Below are 17,184 nucleotides of genomic sequence, written 5' to 3' on the forward strand. Positions count from 1 at the left end.
CTAGGGAAGGGTGGCATTTTCAGGAGACTCCTCTTTGTACCTCCTCCGGGTCACTCATCATGGCGGCACCAGACCCACGTGAGCAACTTGTCCACCAAGACCAGGCACATGCGAGCAATCACAATAACACAGCACATTAGCGGTTGGGTTACCTGTTTTGACTTGCATGTTAAAGTTGTATCTTATTGCTCACATCTCCCCCGCCCCATTTCTCAGCCTCCAGGTCAGGAATATGAGGCGAGGGATAGATATCTGAACCCCTATTCCTTAGAGTCGGCTTAATATTGCTGCTCTGTTGGATTTTTGTGTCTATTTATAAGTAAACCAGTTTTTTTTTTTCCGTATGCCTACATTTAGTTGTCTTTTTTCCGCTAGTGACCAATGCATTTCTCTCAGACATTTTTACCAATGTCTTTACTGGGTGAACAAAATAAAACCTATCTACCAATCCTCGATTTATACTTACTGATTTCTGCCTCACAGGAAGTCAAAGTTCTTAATTTTTGCAAATCAGTTTTGTAAAGACCCAGTGGGCCTGATTATAAATCTGGCGGTGACTTGCTGGTGCTATCGGCGGGTTGACACCGGACTGAAACACTGTTTCTGCCGCCTGATATCCCGGTGTCACCAGGACATTACAAGTCCTGGTTGCCCGCGATATCTAGTGGCAGAAAATGTTAATCCGCATTCCTGCAGAGTCCCATCGGACTCTGTGGAAATGGGGACTCGGAAGCACTGGCACCGTTGCTTCCGTGACAACTCTGCTTCCCGGGGTCGTTGCGCACGGCAGGTCAGACCTGCCGGGCGAACAAGCCCAGGAAAGCAGAGTTATAGACTGCCGATCTGGAAAGGGTGCGGGTATGTTGCTACTGGCACCTTTATTTCCGGACGGGCAGATTTATAATGAGGCCCACTGTGCCTCATTATAAGTCTGGCGGTAACCCTCCAGTGCTACCAGCGGGTTGCCGATGTACTGAAACACTGTTTCTTCTGCCTGATATTCCAGTGCCACCGGGACATTACAAGTCCCGGGATATCAGGTGGCGGAAAATGTTAGTCCCCAATCCAGAGGAGTCCCACAGGACTCACGGGAATGGGCACTCGGAAGCACCGGCACCGTTGCTAACGGTGCTTCCGTGACAACTCTGCTTTCTGAGCTGTTGCGCCCTGCAGGTTAGACCTGCTGGGCGCACAGGCCCAGGAAAGCAGAGTTGTAGTCTGCCGGTCCAGCAGGGGTGCGGTACGTTGCTACCGGCACCCTTATTTCCGGACTGGGAGACTTATAATGAGGCCCAATGTCTTTTTTCTGAATTTCATATTAGCAGATTTTACTGATTGCATTGCCTCTTATGTCCCTTTTTCCACATTTCCCTTGGATTTCTTTATTAGCAGATTTTTTTTTCCATAACAACATTTTATTGGGTTTTACAGATAAACACAACATCAACAACAATACAGTAATCGATATTCGCATCAGCGTGATACTGCCATTCGAGCTGTCTGGCAGGGGGAGGTAGATCTTGGTGGTCTGATCGCTGTTGTCCGTGACCCTATCTATTTGCGGTGTTCGAGCGGGTACCCGCGCTCTGGGTCGATCTGATTTGAGTCTATAGTTTAATAAAGCGGGCTGCCTTGGAGCGATCTGGTCAGTGGAGGCCTTCTGGTGAGAACTGAGAACTTGGCTGCGTAGTCCATAAATGGGTCCCAGATGTTCAGGGCTCTATTCAGGGATCCTGAGCGGATTGCAGTGACTTTTTCGGCCACTGCTATGTCCCAACATTAGGACCACCATAGTGCTACTGATGGTCTGTCTTTGTTTTTCCACAACCGGGCCATTGTGATTTTCGCTGCTAGGAGTAGGTGCATGCATAGACGGGAGCTGTGCCCTGAGATTGGGAATGCGCCTCCTCCAGTTTCACCCAGAAGGATAACCCCCGGGTCCCAGGGGATGGAGAGACCAGTGATTTCCTTGATGTGTTTTATTATCTCTCTCCAGTATGTCTCTGCCTTCGGGCAGTTCCAGACCATGTGAAATAGTGAGCCGGGGGCGGGGCAGTCGCGCCAGCAGGTTCCGGGAATGGTTGGGTTGGCCTTGTTGAGTTGCGCTGGGGTGACATAGTACCTGAAGCAGAGTTTGTAGCCACCTTCCCTATTTGTGATGCACTGAGAACCTTTATGGAGTCTGGACCATATTTTCTCCCATTCCTCGACCTCTAGTTCCCGTCCCAAGTCCTTCTCCCATTCCAGCATGTACCTTTCTTTTTTGGAGGGATCTGCTCTGTCGAGGAGACGATAGAGGGCAGAGGTTCTACCTCTTTTAGTTGGGGTTGTTAGTGAGAGTTCCAGCACCATTAACTCTCTAGAGCATTTTTCCCGGACCACCCTGTGGGACAGCCAATGCCGGATTTGGGCGTAGTGGAATCTTTCCTGCTCGTCCACCCCGAATTTTGACTTGCATCTCTTGAATGAAATGGGCATTCCCTCTTCTAGAAAATCTCCAGTTTTCAGTAATCCGCCCTCCCTCCAGGACTGGAAGCTAAGCGGGGGCACGCCTGGTGAGAAATCAGGATTGTTCCAAATGGGTGCTAGGGGACCCAGAGCTCCTCGGATGCCCCATTTCCGGGCTCCAGCTTTCCAGCAGCGGACTATTGAGGCAGTTGCAGAAAGGGGGCCGCTGTTTGCTTGTGGTTTTATGTTTGGTAAGTGTGGGAGTTGTGAGGGTGTGACCGGGCACCAGGCCTCTTCGAGCTGTGTCCATTTCGGGGTGTCTGCCTCTTGTGCCCAGGAAAATGCGTGTGACAGCTGCGCCGCTAGAGTGTATCTGGCCAAGTCGGGTACTCCCAGTCTGCCTTGCGCTTTACTCCACATCATTATTAGTTTACCGATTCAGGGTCCCCCCAACCCCCAAACAAATTCCTGAATTTTCTTTTGCAGAGCTGTCAGGGCAGGACTCGGGATATGGATTGGCAATGCTGTACAGTGGTACAGCCATCTAGGGATTAGGTTCATTTTTCTGGCGGTAATCCGCCCGAACGAGGAGATTTTGTGGGACTGCCACCTCTCTAGGTCATTTTGGAGTTCTTTAATTAATTGCGGGAAGTTGCTTGAGTACAAGTGTGATGGGTCATTGGTGATATTTACCCCGAGGTATTCGATTGATCCTTTCGCCAAAGGAATAGGCATTAGGGGACTGAGGGTGGCTCTTTCCTGATTAGAGAGATTGATTGCTAGGGCTGAGGATTTGTCCAGGTTTACTCTGAACCCTGACAGAACCCCAAATTCTTTGATCTCTTCCCATAGGGCCCCCAGGGACGATGCTAGGATGGACGCTGTTATTAACACATCGTCACCATATAATCACAATTTTGTATTCCAGCCTCCCACGGATATCCCTCTTATCTTAGTGTTTTGTTTAATTCTCGCTGCAAAAGGCTCCATGGATAGGGTGAAAATCAAGGGTGAGAGTGGGCATCCCTGCCTAGTGCCCCTGGATATATGTATTGCTCCAGACCTGGTGCCGTTTACCCGCAGTTGTGTGGTGGGAGTTTGATAGTTGGCCAATACCCATGTTATGAATTTTGGGCCTAAGCCGAAATGCTCGAGTACAGCCCGAATGTATCCCCAATCCACCAAATCAAAGGCTTTATGGGCATCTAAGGCTATGACCGCCATTCCCACCTCCAGTTTGTGGGCGCTTTCACTGATATTTATCATCCTCCTGGTGTTGTCATGGGCCCCTCTCCCCGGAATGAATTCCGTTTGATCGCCGTCAATCAGGTTTGGCAGAATCGCTCCCAGCCTGCCAGACAGAACCTTGGCAAAAATCTTATCATCGTTATTCAGGAGTGCAATGGGGCGGTAGGAAGTGGCCAATTCAGGGTCTTTCCCGGGTTTATGTAACAGGACTGTGAGCGACTCCGCCATTGAGCCAGTGACCGATCTTGAGGACAGAAAGGAGTTGAATAGTGCCGCCACCTGGGGTGCTAAAATTCTGGCATACTTTTTAAAGAAGTTAGCGGATAGGCCGTCTGGGCCTGGGGCAGTGGATTTGAGAGATTTAATGGCTTCAGTGATTTCTTCGGTAGTGATGGGTGTTTCTAGGGACTCTAGCTGGGATGGACTTTGGGGGGGTATAGTTCGCAAATATTCTGGCAGGTTGTCTAATACTGTGGGTTTCCCCAACATTATGGCTTTGTGGTGCCTCACCAGTTTGCTAATTTTATCCATCTCGGAGTAACGTGTTTTCCCGTCTTCTCCCACTAGTTTGAGGATATTATTTCGGCTGCAGATCTTTTTCAACTTTTGCGCTAGCATTTTGTTTGCCTTATTCCCTTTACTATAGTAGAATTGTCTTGTGAAGGCTAAATATTTAGGAGTTCGGTCGGCGCAGTGCATTTCTAGCGCTATTTTGTCCTTCCTCAGAGCTCTCTCTGTTTTCCTGGAGCTGTGTGACTTCAGCTCAGCCTTTACTTGGTTTACCTTATTCTCCAGTTTGGCTGCCGCGATGTTCGAGATTCTTCTCTGTTCTGCTCCAGCGCTAATTAGGGACCCTCTGACGACTGCTTTCATTGCGTCCCAAATTATGTTGATGGGGGAGTGCTCAGTTGTGTTCTCCTCAAAGTAGTTGGATATCGTTTCCTCCACTTCTGTTCTGATACATTCATCTAATAGTAAGGAGTCATTCAGTTTCCAGTGTCTCTGAACAGGGTGCTTTTGGCCCGATATTACTAGGTTACCGGACACTGGGACGTGATCAGATATCATGCATGTGTGAATTTCTGCCTTGTTTAAGCATGGGAACAGCACCCCGAAGATTAGTATGAGGTCTATTCTTGAGAATCCTTTATGTACACAGGAGTAATGGGTATAGTCTCTCGAGGTTCCATCGAATAGCTTCCAGGCGTCAACGGATTCGGTTTCCCTGAGTAGCTAAGCTAGGGATAGTGCTTGCACAAAGCCTGCATTTGTGGGGGGCAGAGTTTTGCCCATTTGGGGGTTTGGTATGGAGTTGAAATCCCCGCCCATGAACAGGTGCCCTTCTCGGAAGGCCAAGATTGTCGGGATTAAGTCAGAGATAAAGTTGGCTTGGGACGTGTTGGGGCCATAGATTGTGACGATAGTGATGGGGAGCTCCTCGATTAGGCCCTTGAGTAGGAGGAAGCGACCTTCCGGGTCTCTTCTTATTGTGATTGTGGGACCTTATCGGGACCTTATCGCTTAGTAGTATTGCCACCCCTCTTTTTTTCTTTCCAGATGTGGCGAAATAAGCTCTTTTGTACCTGTTGAATCTCACTCGGCGTTCGTCTTCTTGCAGCAAGTGAGTTTCTTGGAGGAGAACGATGACTCCGGATAATTGCCCCAGTCCATGTTGAACTCATCTGCGCTTCCTCGGCGAGTTCAGGCCTTGGACGTTCCATGAGAGAACTATTACCACGCTTGTGTCAGCCATCACCTCTCACTTCTGTGTTAGCTGTGTTTCGCCCTGTGTCCCCCGCTGAGAGCTGTGCTATTGAGAGCGGTGCGAGGTCGCTGTGCTGGCGTAGTTTAGGAATTGTTGTTGTTGTGACATGTTGTGATGTTGATTGGGAGGCCGGATCTTGGGCATTCCGGCGCTCCAAGCTTTGGAATAATCCTTCCTTAACCCATCCCACCCCTTCCCCGATTTGAACTTGTAGGAGAAACGTCATCCTACTGCCACTGGGAAAACTGGTGGCACCAATGCGCTAGAAGTTGGCCAACTGGGCCGCCAAACTAAGATAAGTTGGAGCTCGAACGTTGCTCCCGCACTGTTAGAGTAGTCGTAGGCATATTTCGTTAAGGAACCTCCATGCTGGGAGGATCTTGATTCATTGCAAACTGGTGGATTCACTCCGCCTTTGGTTCATTGATTCAGGGAGAATAGTTGTCTTGTCCTAGAGATACATGTTTCTCTGGTGAAGTTAATGATTGGTCATCCTGGGTTGGAGTCCTTCTTGGGGGGGGCCACGGAGTCTGCGCCTTCTTCCGGCTTTCGACCAGGTTCCTTCCCCGGACTTTCTGGGAGGTGCATGGTTTGTTTCTTCGGATTCCGATTCACCCTCTGTTCTCCTGACACCCATGAGTTTGTCCGCCTCTTTCAGTGAGTGGATTTGTTTCTGGGCCTCTTCCCATGTGAATCTGACTGAGGTCGGGAATCCCCAGTGGTATGGGATCTTCCTTTCGCGCAGCCACTCTGTGAATGAGCGCATAGCTTTTAGTTTTTGAAGATTGGCGTTCGCTAGGTCTTGGTAGAGTGAGATTGTGGATCCCTGGAAGGTGATTTGGCACATTTGCCTCGCCTCGCGCATGATTTCCTCCTTGATTTGGAAAAAATGAATTCTCACCAGGACGTCTGGGGGGAGCGTAGATGCCTGCCTAGGGATTGTTCTGTTCGCCCGGTCCAATTCCAGGGGTGACTCATCCGGGAGGGTGATTATGGTAACTTTTGAGGTCTGCATCTGGGATGGAGGATGGAATCCCTCTTAGGCGGATATTGTTTCTTCGGGACCGATTCTCTGCATCTTCCTGGTTTGTTTCCAGGAGTTCGCATCTCGCCTCTAGGGCAGCAATTCTGTCCCTGTCCTGCTCTCTTCAAATCTTTGGTCACAGACCTCGGATTCGCGTTCGGCGGTTCGGCGTTCTACTTCCACCACTCTTTTATCCAGAGAGTGCTTTTCTGGATTTCTTTGGTTAGCGCCGATAGTAGATCATGGAGGTCGGCCTTTGTGACCATTTGTGATGGGCTGTGAGCTGTTGCGGCTGGGGTGGATGTGGTGATGTTAGTGGAGTTCTCTGACAGGTCCCCCTTTTTGGATTTTTCGATGGATGAGCTGGACATTAGGGCAGTGATGTCTGTTTGCTTGGATGTCTTCCCGCTTTTTGACATTTTGCCTCTGTTAGGTGTTCACAACCGCGCTCTCCGCCGAGTGTTCTTGGCTCCCCTCTGGAGGAGAGGGACTCAGGAGTCAGCACTTGTTTCCCACCCTCCCGGGCTCCAGATTCTGCCTCAGGTTTTCAGATGGGGAGGGGGGGTTGAGAGTGCGCAGGCCACTTGGCGGGCCATTTACTGGCTGAAATGGGATTCGGTGGGCACTTTGATGGGTGCGGATTGGAAGTGAAGAGGCAGCTTGCAGGAGGGTGAGGGTCGTGGACACCGATGGGTCTAGGTGAGTGTTCTAATTGGTGCCCCTTGAGGATGGAACCGGGGGCAAAAGTTGGCAGGTGGACCGGGAGCCGGGCAGGACTCGGATGGGCCCCCCCCCCCCCGCAACCCCAACTCCTCACCTGCTTCAATTCAGGTCGTTGTGTCTGTTAGGGCTGGGCTTTTGGTCTGCCCCAGGGGGATCCACTTGTGCAGGCCGGTAGGTCTGGAGTTGTTGTAGGGGCCGGAGTCATAGATGGCCCGCCGGCAAGGGCTCACTCCGCTGGCTTGGTGAGCGGCTGGGTGCTGTCGGAGGCGGGCCGGGTCGACTGGCCGCTGTGCCTGTTTGGCGGGACTCCGCCCCTGGGTTTGTCTTCCGGATCCCCCGCTGATGATAATGGGGCCGGGCCTTGTGGGTGGAACGCAGGGCGCCGCTTCAGTGCAGCGTCGGCCCTCCGTGGCATTGGGTGGGCTGCCGCGGCTGGCGGTGCGGCCCTGGGAAGATCCAGGCGGCCACCCACAAATCCCCTCCGCCCCCGCTTCGGGACCCACGTGGAAGCGAGGCACAGACCCCTGGCTGATAGAGCTGTGGGGCGCCACGGGTGATCGCGCCCAGATCAGCGCCATTGGAGGGGTAATATAGAGGTACCAGGCAGAAGGAAGGGAGTAGGAGTCTCTGGGGCAGTGGATCTTGAGCAGCGGTGTGGCGCTGTGTGCTGGGACGCCTCCTTCTTCAACCACTGGGCTCACCCAGGAGGGATATCGATGCAGGGCGTTGTGGTCCCGGTTGCAAGCTCACTCGTCGGGGGTCTGGATAGCCTGCGGTAGTGCGGGCAAGCGAGCTGGAGTCATTTGGCGGCTTTGGCTGCGTTAGCTTGCCTGCTCCTCACCCTCATGGTTGTTCTTCATGCCTTGGGGTCGCGTCCGCAATCTTGTTGCCGGGTGGGTCCCGTTTGAGAAAACAGTCTGAATCATGTCGAAACGGCATCGGAGCGGGGACCCACTCGAGCGGTCGCGGCAGCAGGATTTCCCCAACAGTATGCTTCGATTACGGGTCTTATCAGGGTCTGCAAACAACACTATTGTTTTGCGGCGCATTGGGCCAGGCAGGAGCTCCTAGGAAGTAATGCCGATCGCGGCAGCTCCGAGCCACGCCCCCTATTAGCAGATTTTACTGTTTGCATTGCCTCTTATGTCCATTTGCCCATATTTCTCTTGGATCCACTATCCCTTTTTCCTGTCTTTGACATATCTTACCTTTTGACTTTCCTCGGGAAGCAAACATCCCTCAGGTGCCATGTTCTGTCACTTTCCCAGGCTGGTAGGCTGGTAGCTCCGTAGGGTGCCTGTTGACATGTGAAAATTTGATGGAATCAGATCAAGGTTGGAAGCTCTTGGAACTGGTGTTTCTGCTTCTCACATTGCAGTAGCTGGAGCGGAAATGGGTCCTTGCCTATAGCAGAGATTAGTAAGGACGTGACACTGCCACTGTGGGCATGTACCCCTCTGTCTATGATGGCATCAGCTCGGCAACTGTAGACAAGTTCCCATAGAAACAAAGGGGCAGAGTAGGTCCTCAGAGCTATCGTTCATACCACTCAGCCGGCCTTGAAAATATACTTTTCCTCTGGAATTCCTTTTGACATGCTGAAAAAAGCAGTGGATTTCAAAGGTGCTGGGCTCCTTCAGACCCAAGCAGCCTAGAGATTGTAATTGGTGAGGGAACATGAATGAACGAATGATCAGTGCAGGTACAATATTCCAGCCCTTCCTCCCTCATTTTCTCTTTGATGCAGGTTGATTTCTACGGTGGATACTTTTTGAGTTCTGGTGATTTTGGCTTGAGATAAATCTCCCTCATTTCCCTTATTCATGAATTTAAGTGAGAGTATGTATTTCGATCAATGTTTATGCATCTTTGTCCATAGTTTTGGGATGTTGTCAGCAGGGCATGGATAACAGAAGTTGCCACTACACCCTGAGCTTGTAGTAAAAACCAGCAGTGACCCACATCCTCTCGTAGTTCAAGGGATTTAGAAGCATGATGCCACCAGAGTTGGGCACACCTAAGAGGTAGTTGGATCCACAAAAAATTACTGATATTGATAACGAGGAAGACGACTTGAGCCTGTCCGTGGCACTGCAGTCAGGAGCAGAGAGACCTGCAAAAGCCATTTGTGACGCAGAATTACAAAACATTGTTAATTCTGAGGAGTCTCCAAGTAAAATCTATGACCTCAACCTCGCCCCCGAGTTAGACTAAAGCCTATGGCCCTCATCAGGGTATGGATGGTATCCCGGCACTAATTGCGCCAGGATACTGTCCAACGCAAATGGCATTACCGCAACTTGCTCTGGCACAATTTGCAGGTGAATCCCGAGTTGCGGTGGGGATGTAAGTCCCAATTCCCTTTGGGTCCATTGGATCGAATGAGGGTTTCTTGGCGCTATTAGTGCCCTCGCACTAACTCTGCTTTAGTAGCACTGAAAACAGGCGAAAAACTGAGATTTTTTACCACTCTAGCCAACTCGTGATGAGGCACAATGAACACACTTACAGAGATTCAGTCAAAAGCAGGTGGTCTTTGTAATTTTGTTCTGGCGGAATGTTGTGCTGTAATGGCACAACCCCATTAAAAAGTAATAGGAGCCAAGTGGCTTATTCACACACAGACACACATCCATGGCACTGGCGTGGGGTGAATGAAAGGGATGTCTGCAAAAGGGTGGGGTTTCAGGACCACAATGAGCCCTCCAGGTGTGTTTCTCCTGGCATTGTATCACCCTTATTGCACCTTTAATTTTACTGCATTCTCTTTTTTCGCTACTATATATCTGCATTACTGTGGATTGAATTTGTATACTGGTCTAGTATCCTGCTCAGTTAGTGTACCAGCCTAGATTTAATTGAGCTTCGTGCACACTTATTCTTAGACCACTTTAGTTTATTTTCACATTTTAAGCGGCTTGTTGCGGTAAAGCAAGACTTCATATCCCGGCCTCCCACAGGACACTTGTCTTCTGCATTATTTTAATGTGCCCAGGGGGCACAAAAGGCTCGCATCAGTGCAGGTAGGTCATTTCTAAGGTTAGTCCTCTTGGACAACTTGTTTAATTTAAGCAAATTGTCATCGTCAACACATTCTGCTAGAGCTTCTCAAATCATTACAAAGTATGCAGGTATGGCCTAAAGCGATTATAACGATGTGGACAGTGGCTAGCATTAATAGAATGATTTCAAATATCTCCCTTGATACCATCAACTCTTCATTGCTTGATGAAACCTTTTTACTTAATACTATAAACAGCAAGCATACAGAAACCTATGCGTCTGCCACGTCTCCTAAGTTTATGAGTTTGTTATCAACCCTTTTACTTGTAGCATACATTACCAAATTATATAAACACCCTCTGGAGCCCATTGGATTGTGGCTGCTTTATAATTACTGTGTCCAAAGTAATACAGTTTTGAATAATATCACTCAATCTTCAACCATTCAGTTTAGTAAGTCATTAAAGATTATTTTCGGCCGATCTCTCTTGGGCATTACTTATTGTTCGTTCTATATGCCCACATGGTGCTTGCCTCTTTGATTTCGTTTCAACGCATAACCCAGACCTACAAGTCATACATATCCCTGTTTAAAGGAACGCTGCGGTCCAGCTTTATATATTTCTCTTCCCGAGTACTACTCTATATTGAATGACAATGGACAGGGGGGGGGGTATAGAGGGCGTTGTTGCTCTTATTTTCAAATCTACATGGAATCTATACAATGTTCCAATTACCCCACCACGACTTACAACATGACTTGTTATAGTTGTAGGTCTTAATCTTGATTTTAATGACACATCTGATACCCTTGCCTCCCAGACTGGGCTATGCTTAAAAGAACTAGTATTTAATATGTCTGGGACCACACACACGAACACACACACGAACACACACACGAACACACACACGAACACACACACACACACACACACACACACACACACACTTTCTCTCTTTCTCTCTTTCTCTCTTTCTCTCTCACTTATTCTCGCTCACTCTCATTCACTGACTCACTCTCGTGCTCAATCTCTCTGCCATACTCTAGAATGGGTTATTTCTTGGAACAAACACATGTTTGAAACTACGGAGAAGATTTTAGACTGCCGAGACCATTCTGCCTAAAATGCTCACATCTGACTATTTAAACCATCTGTTCAAGGGCTTAGCCCCATTGACTGAAAAGTTCACTTTAGTTGATGACCTTGCATGAAATGACCATAGTTCTATTTTTAAGCTCATTGATGAAGTCGCTCAGCATAATCACAAAATGATTTACATCAGTTTCAAAAGTAATCAATGGTATAAATGGTTACATGTGATTTCATTGAATAAATAAACAGAGAATTCATTTTTAAAGAACCCAAAGATTGGAAAAAAAATAAAACAGTTTGTTTTTCGTTGTTTTCGGGTTGGTCACCCCCTTCCCCCAAGCCTCTTTTCCCCCACCCCTTAAACCACTTTTCCTATTCCCAACCACGTTTAATTACCCTTCTTTAATTTGTTATTTTTTTCCGTTGTTTTGGGTTAGTATAAAATGGAAATTCTTTGTTATCTATTCGATAGCATCACTGCATACTGGTATACATCTGATATTAGAATCCTCAAAGGCCAACTAAGAAGCGCAGAAAGAAAATGGAAGAAAGACACAAACAGTGCTCATTGCATGGTCTGTAAATCACCACGAAAAAGTTACACGATATCCGCACATGAGGCCAAAAACGCATATTTTCCATCCAGATTGCCTAGGCCAAAAGCTGGTCGAACGATCTACTCAAATTATTACAGAATCTTGAAAAAACGAATATTACACAATTATCTATCTCGCTATTCATTACTTGGTAACAAAATCAACTCTGCTTTAAAAGATCATATTTACAGGATGAGGGCGACCATTAAAACCACTATTACTTCTTCTCTTATAAGAACCAATTCAGCTTTCCTCCTGAGTAATATCAGTTACCGCAACACCTTTGATCCATTACACTTTTAAACAATAACCATGGGAGATGTAAAAAAGGGCCATCAGCACGCTAAATCTGACTAATTGTCCCAGTGACCCTTGTCTTTCCTATTCAGTGAAAGAACATGTATGCATCTTGGCTCCCACTATCCCTTTATTTATCATTGCTTTGTTTAAGGAGGCAGAATTACTGGAAGAAATAAAACAAGCATGGGTAAACCTTTAATCAGAAAACCTTCTTTGGATCCCAGTGACTATACAAAATAGAGACCAATCAAAAATGCTCCTTTCCTATTGAAGGTACTAGATAAAATAGCTGCATTTGCTTTCTATGGCGGAACATCTATCTTACCCTATTACGAGTAGACGAATTGTACTATACACACATGACAAGGCTGACACAAACAAGGGTTGTTGCACACTAATATATGCTTGCCTAATACATTCAAGAGAGTTATCACCTAGTCAGATCAGCCTACGAGGGTTTGCATTGTTTATTCTACAAACCAACATATCAAGTATTCTTTGCAAATTCGCCATTACCAACAAGGCTGTGGTACCTATTACGCATCGTTCTATCCCTGGATACGCAATTCTGAATTAACTTGGGAATAGGTTCGCCTGAAGAATGTGATTAAGTAATACCCATAACTGCTTCTACTCTCTGAGCACCTTCTGAGTTCATGGCAACATTAATCTTTCTGTTTGCAATCCATCTAGAAACCGTTGCACAGTTAGACCTGTGTCTGATGCTTTTGTTTATGTTTAAATATATAGCAACATTGAACATTTCAGTTAAGGATCACATTAGCTGGGACTTACCATTGGGAACTCTGCGAGCAACATGATTTACGCTGCCATGGAGACTGTCCTGCCCTCCTGTTGCCATGGGAGGGTGAGACACGAGGCGTGCGTGCCCTGGCAATTCCGAGCCAGAGCGCGACGCCTAGCACTGGTCACCATGGCAACATATAAGAAGAGAGAGAGAGAGAGAGAGACCGCACCTCCCTGCGGTTTCTCCTTTGTGACTCTCGTTCGAGCTAGATCATAGCGCCGAAGGTAAGATAAGAAAAGTATTATTTAACACGCATGATGACAGCAGATATAGACACACTGGGTGTGACACAGATTTACTTTCTAGGTACTAATTTCCACGCACTGCACGGGCGGCTGTCTGCTTGTTGTGGGATGCGAGTTACACGTGGCAACAAATTGGTAACTGAACACGTGACAGAGGTAGGAGGATTTTCCAAATGCGATCATACACATAACAGTATCTAGATATTGCACTTAATAAGAGTCTGATTGAGTTTTTTTCTGTGATTTTTCTTTACTCATGGACACTATTGACATTACTTGGTATGTATAAACTGATAATGATGAACCATGATACAAATAATGTTCTTTTTGATCATATGGTCATAACGGTTTGTATGAATGATACCAATAGTTTGCATAGCCCTGAAGATGGTACTTGATGCCGAAATGCATTGGATTTATGCATGAGACTGACCACTGTATTTGAATTTTTCCAACAAAAAACGCCACTTTATGTAACTTAAAAACAGGAATGTGGATTAAAACATTACCTGCACTTTTTACATGACTACATGTTTTCTTCCTGAAAAACGAATAGTTCATTGGAACAGGTGAAAAAAAGAAAATATAAATGTGTAGAAATTTTACATTAAAACACAAAATAATTTTTGCTCTAATTGAGCCAACTGAGAGCGTCAGTAATGATGAGGTGATCTCACCTCATTTTTTCTTTTGTCAGGATCAGCTGTTTTACCCTGAGGGACCAATAATCAGTGTTTGAGAGGCCCTTAAATGGCCCTGGCTGCTGTTAAAGAAAATCTATTACACATCATAGAGTAAGGTACATCGGGCACGCTCAATGACCCATTACTGATCCATCGATTCAAGGAGGTAGTGGGGCCGTTGAATGTATGTCTACCCCTTTTACTTTTAAATATATATACACCAAACCCCTACATGACTCATCGCAAAATTATACAGATGGAACACGGATGTTTCTCTATCTTGAAGAGGAGCCTGAAACAGAGGTTGCTCCTAAATAATTGATTTTTGGATTGATATAAGAATAAATGACGAATAACTGGTGAGGCCTAAATCAAAACGAAGCAGCGCTCATGCATTACAAAATAACTTAGCTCTTTATCCGGAGGTCTTGCTCTTAGGTTACCCCATGCCCTTCTCCACTAAGGTGAAAAGGTTAGGGTTCATGTTTGATCCTACCCTTTCCCCCATGTAGCTGAAGCCAATATTAGAACTAGATCTGCCAGCTATTATTGGATGCTTCTCAGGCAATCAAGTTCCCGTCTCTCCGGAGATCATATTGCTACTATCGTTCGAGCCACCAGACCTTCCACGCTGTATTTCTGCCATTGCTTACACCTAGGTGCCAAACAGGAGCTCTTTCACCAACTTTAGGTCATAGAAATAGAGCTGCTCGCATCATTCCCAGAAGAGAGAGCCCATCTCATCTGTACTCAGAGATCTTCATTGGCTCCACGTGATGGTGCCATCTAAATTTAAAGCCTTGCCCATTATTCATAAAGCCATGCATGGCCCTGCTCCATGTCAATTGAAAGCACGCTTTCACTGGAGCATCGCATCTAAACCACTAAGCGCTTGGGCTCACAAATCTGTAAAAATCCTGTGTTTTAAAAGATCACCTGGCATTGGCCGCTCTTTTAGCATCCTGGGCGCAACACTTTGAAATTAACTCCTTGAGGATGCATGTAGTTGACCCGACCATCTTCCCCAAAAAGATAAAACATGTACTCCTCTAATTTATCCCATGCCACTATTATCAGGATTATAATGTCCGTTTATGCTCATTCTAATCTCTTTCCATTGAGAAATTGTGTCAAACGTGCTGTATTTATTTTTAATTTAGCTTTCAAAGCCATGATAATGAATTGGATCTGGTACAGCTCACCATGGCGGCCGTTTCACTGCATTTGTTCGTGGCATTTTTTAAGGAGGAGAAGCCTCCAATACCCCTCTACCCCCACCATCTCGCACATGAACTACCATAATATCTATTAAAAATGATATCCTTACCCTGCACCCCCCCTAAGAATGGAGCAAAAAATACTGTAAAACATCAGTTTACCAAATGCTGTGAAAGGGCTGTGGTGAGTTGGGCAGGTTTGAATTAATAATCCTGAACTTGGTTTACAAATGTTGCTATAGATCTTCTGTTGGGAATTTCTATTTTCAACGTTAAACTATTGCAAAATGTGGTGCTTTATGTTGTGAATTGCTAAGGTTGCTTATAATAATGGTGATGCTACTGCATTAAAGATAGGAAAGTATCGATTTGACCTACTTAGACCTCACTTCCAATCCTAATCGCTACCTTTTTGTCTAAGTCTCTCTAGTGGATGTGACACTGAATCCCACAACAGCCCACTCTACACTTGTCCTATCCTCAGACCTGAAATCTGTGAAGCACGGCGTCCCCTGCAAGCGCCCCACGAGCCCAGAGAGATTCCAAACATCCTGGTGCGTCCTTGGAGCTCAGGGATTCTCATCCGGAAGATGCTGCTGGTTGATCAAGGTGAATGACAGCGAGCGCTGGGCAGTGGGTGTGGCCAAGGAATCTGTGCAGAGGAAAGGAGCAGTGCGTCTGGATCCGGAGGAGGGCTTTTGGGTTATCGGTCTCCTTGATGGACAAAACTATGCCCACACCTTTCCAGAGATGACAGAACTGCCAAAAGAAAGACTCAAGCGGATAAAAATATATCTGGACTATGAAGGAGGGTGGTTGTCATTTTTCAATGCTGACACCATGGCACGCCTTTATACCTTTACTGCTTCCTTCAGTAAAAAAATATATCCGTTCTTTTGGCTCAGACACCCAGATACAGAAATTACGCTGAATTCCTAGCATATTCTGGACATGTAATCACTGCTGTGTTCCAAAGAACGGAGACAAACATGTCCACACCACCATGATAACAAACAGGTGCAGGCACTGGTGAATGGGCACCAGGTGGTCTTGCATAATTTTTCATAATTGTCCTATAATTGTGATACATTGTTTATTTGACCCTTGATTATTTTTGACAGATCTTTTCTCTACCTGAAAAATGTCTTTTGTGGCGCTGATGAAGGCAGTGTTTACGAAAAGGATGACACCCAAAGCCAAAACTCGAGTTGGCCAGTGATTAATCAATTGTGATAGTCTGTGTACTATGTCTTCTTTGACTAGCCTTTACCGATGGCTTCAGAGTTCTTCTCACTATGGGCCTGTATAACTGTAGGTTTTAGAAAGGCTTTCAAACGCATACCTGACAGGAGAAGACACTGTCATTTTCTGTCCATTATCTTTAATTATTTGTTTGAATTTTATGTGATTGCGCATTATATGATTGTTTTTGGTTAGGTACGATTGTTGCATGGGTTATGTTTGGGTAGAGATGTGTGTGTGAGACTCGATGTTTTAGTAGATGGTTTTCCTTTTGTGTTTAATTGTATACATGCATCTATTTTCACACCATTGTTCAATTACTGCATCTAAATTGTTCTTCAAAATAAATCTTTGATATTGCACATTGCCTTTTGATCATTTATATTGCATGCATAGAACTTCCTTTTTGTATTTTTTGCTGATTGAGCCTCATTGTCCCATGTGCCTTTAATTAAATTGGGGCAACCTCCTGTTCTTTGGTTGTTACCACTGAGGATGCTTCTTCAGAGGAATCACGTCTCCTCACGTGAGTGTTGATTGACTGTAGCCCCTGGTCTTTGGACTATGTTGAGGATCCTCGCTAAAGCCTTGGCAAAAAGTCGCTGGGCCTCATTACCAGTGTGGCGGTCCGGATACAAGGGTAAGCTTACCGGCACCCTTGTTTTTTGGACTGGCACACTACGAGTCTGCCTGCCGGGTCGCTGCGCCCGACAGGTCTGACCCTTCTGGGCACAGCACACCCGGTAGGCAGATTCTTCACAGAAGCACCGGCACCGTTAGCAACAGTG

General features: G+C 46.5%; 1 protein-coding gene across 1 annotated transcript in view; it reads left to right on the forward strand.

The window, feature by feature from the left end:
• LOC138448603 (E3 ubiquitin-protein ligase TRIM39-like) overlaps positions 1-16,758 on the forward strand; it is a 229,041-nt gene extending 212,283 nt beyond the window's left edge. The window contains exon 6 of the mRNA XM_069604704.1: positions 15,576-16,758. Within this exon, the coding sequence (XP_069460805.1) occupies positions 15,576-16,093 (518 nt within the window). The 3' untranslated portion in view covers positions 16,094-16,758. The remainder of the gene's footprint in view (positions 1-15,575) is intronic.
• Positions 16,759-17,184: the final 426 nt, after the last annotated feature.

This window comes from Ambystoma mexicanum, chromosome 1p, assembly GCF_040938575.1.
Source record: "Ambystoma mexicanum isolate Mex_15411 chromosome 1p, UKY_AmexF1_1, whole genome shotgun sequence".
Lineage (NCBI taxonomy): Eukaryota > Metazoa > Chordata > Amphibia > Caudata > Ambystomatidae > Ambystoma > Ambystoma mexicanum.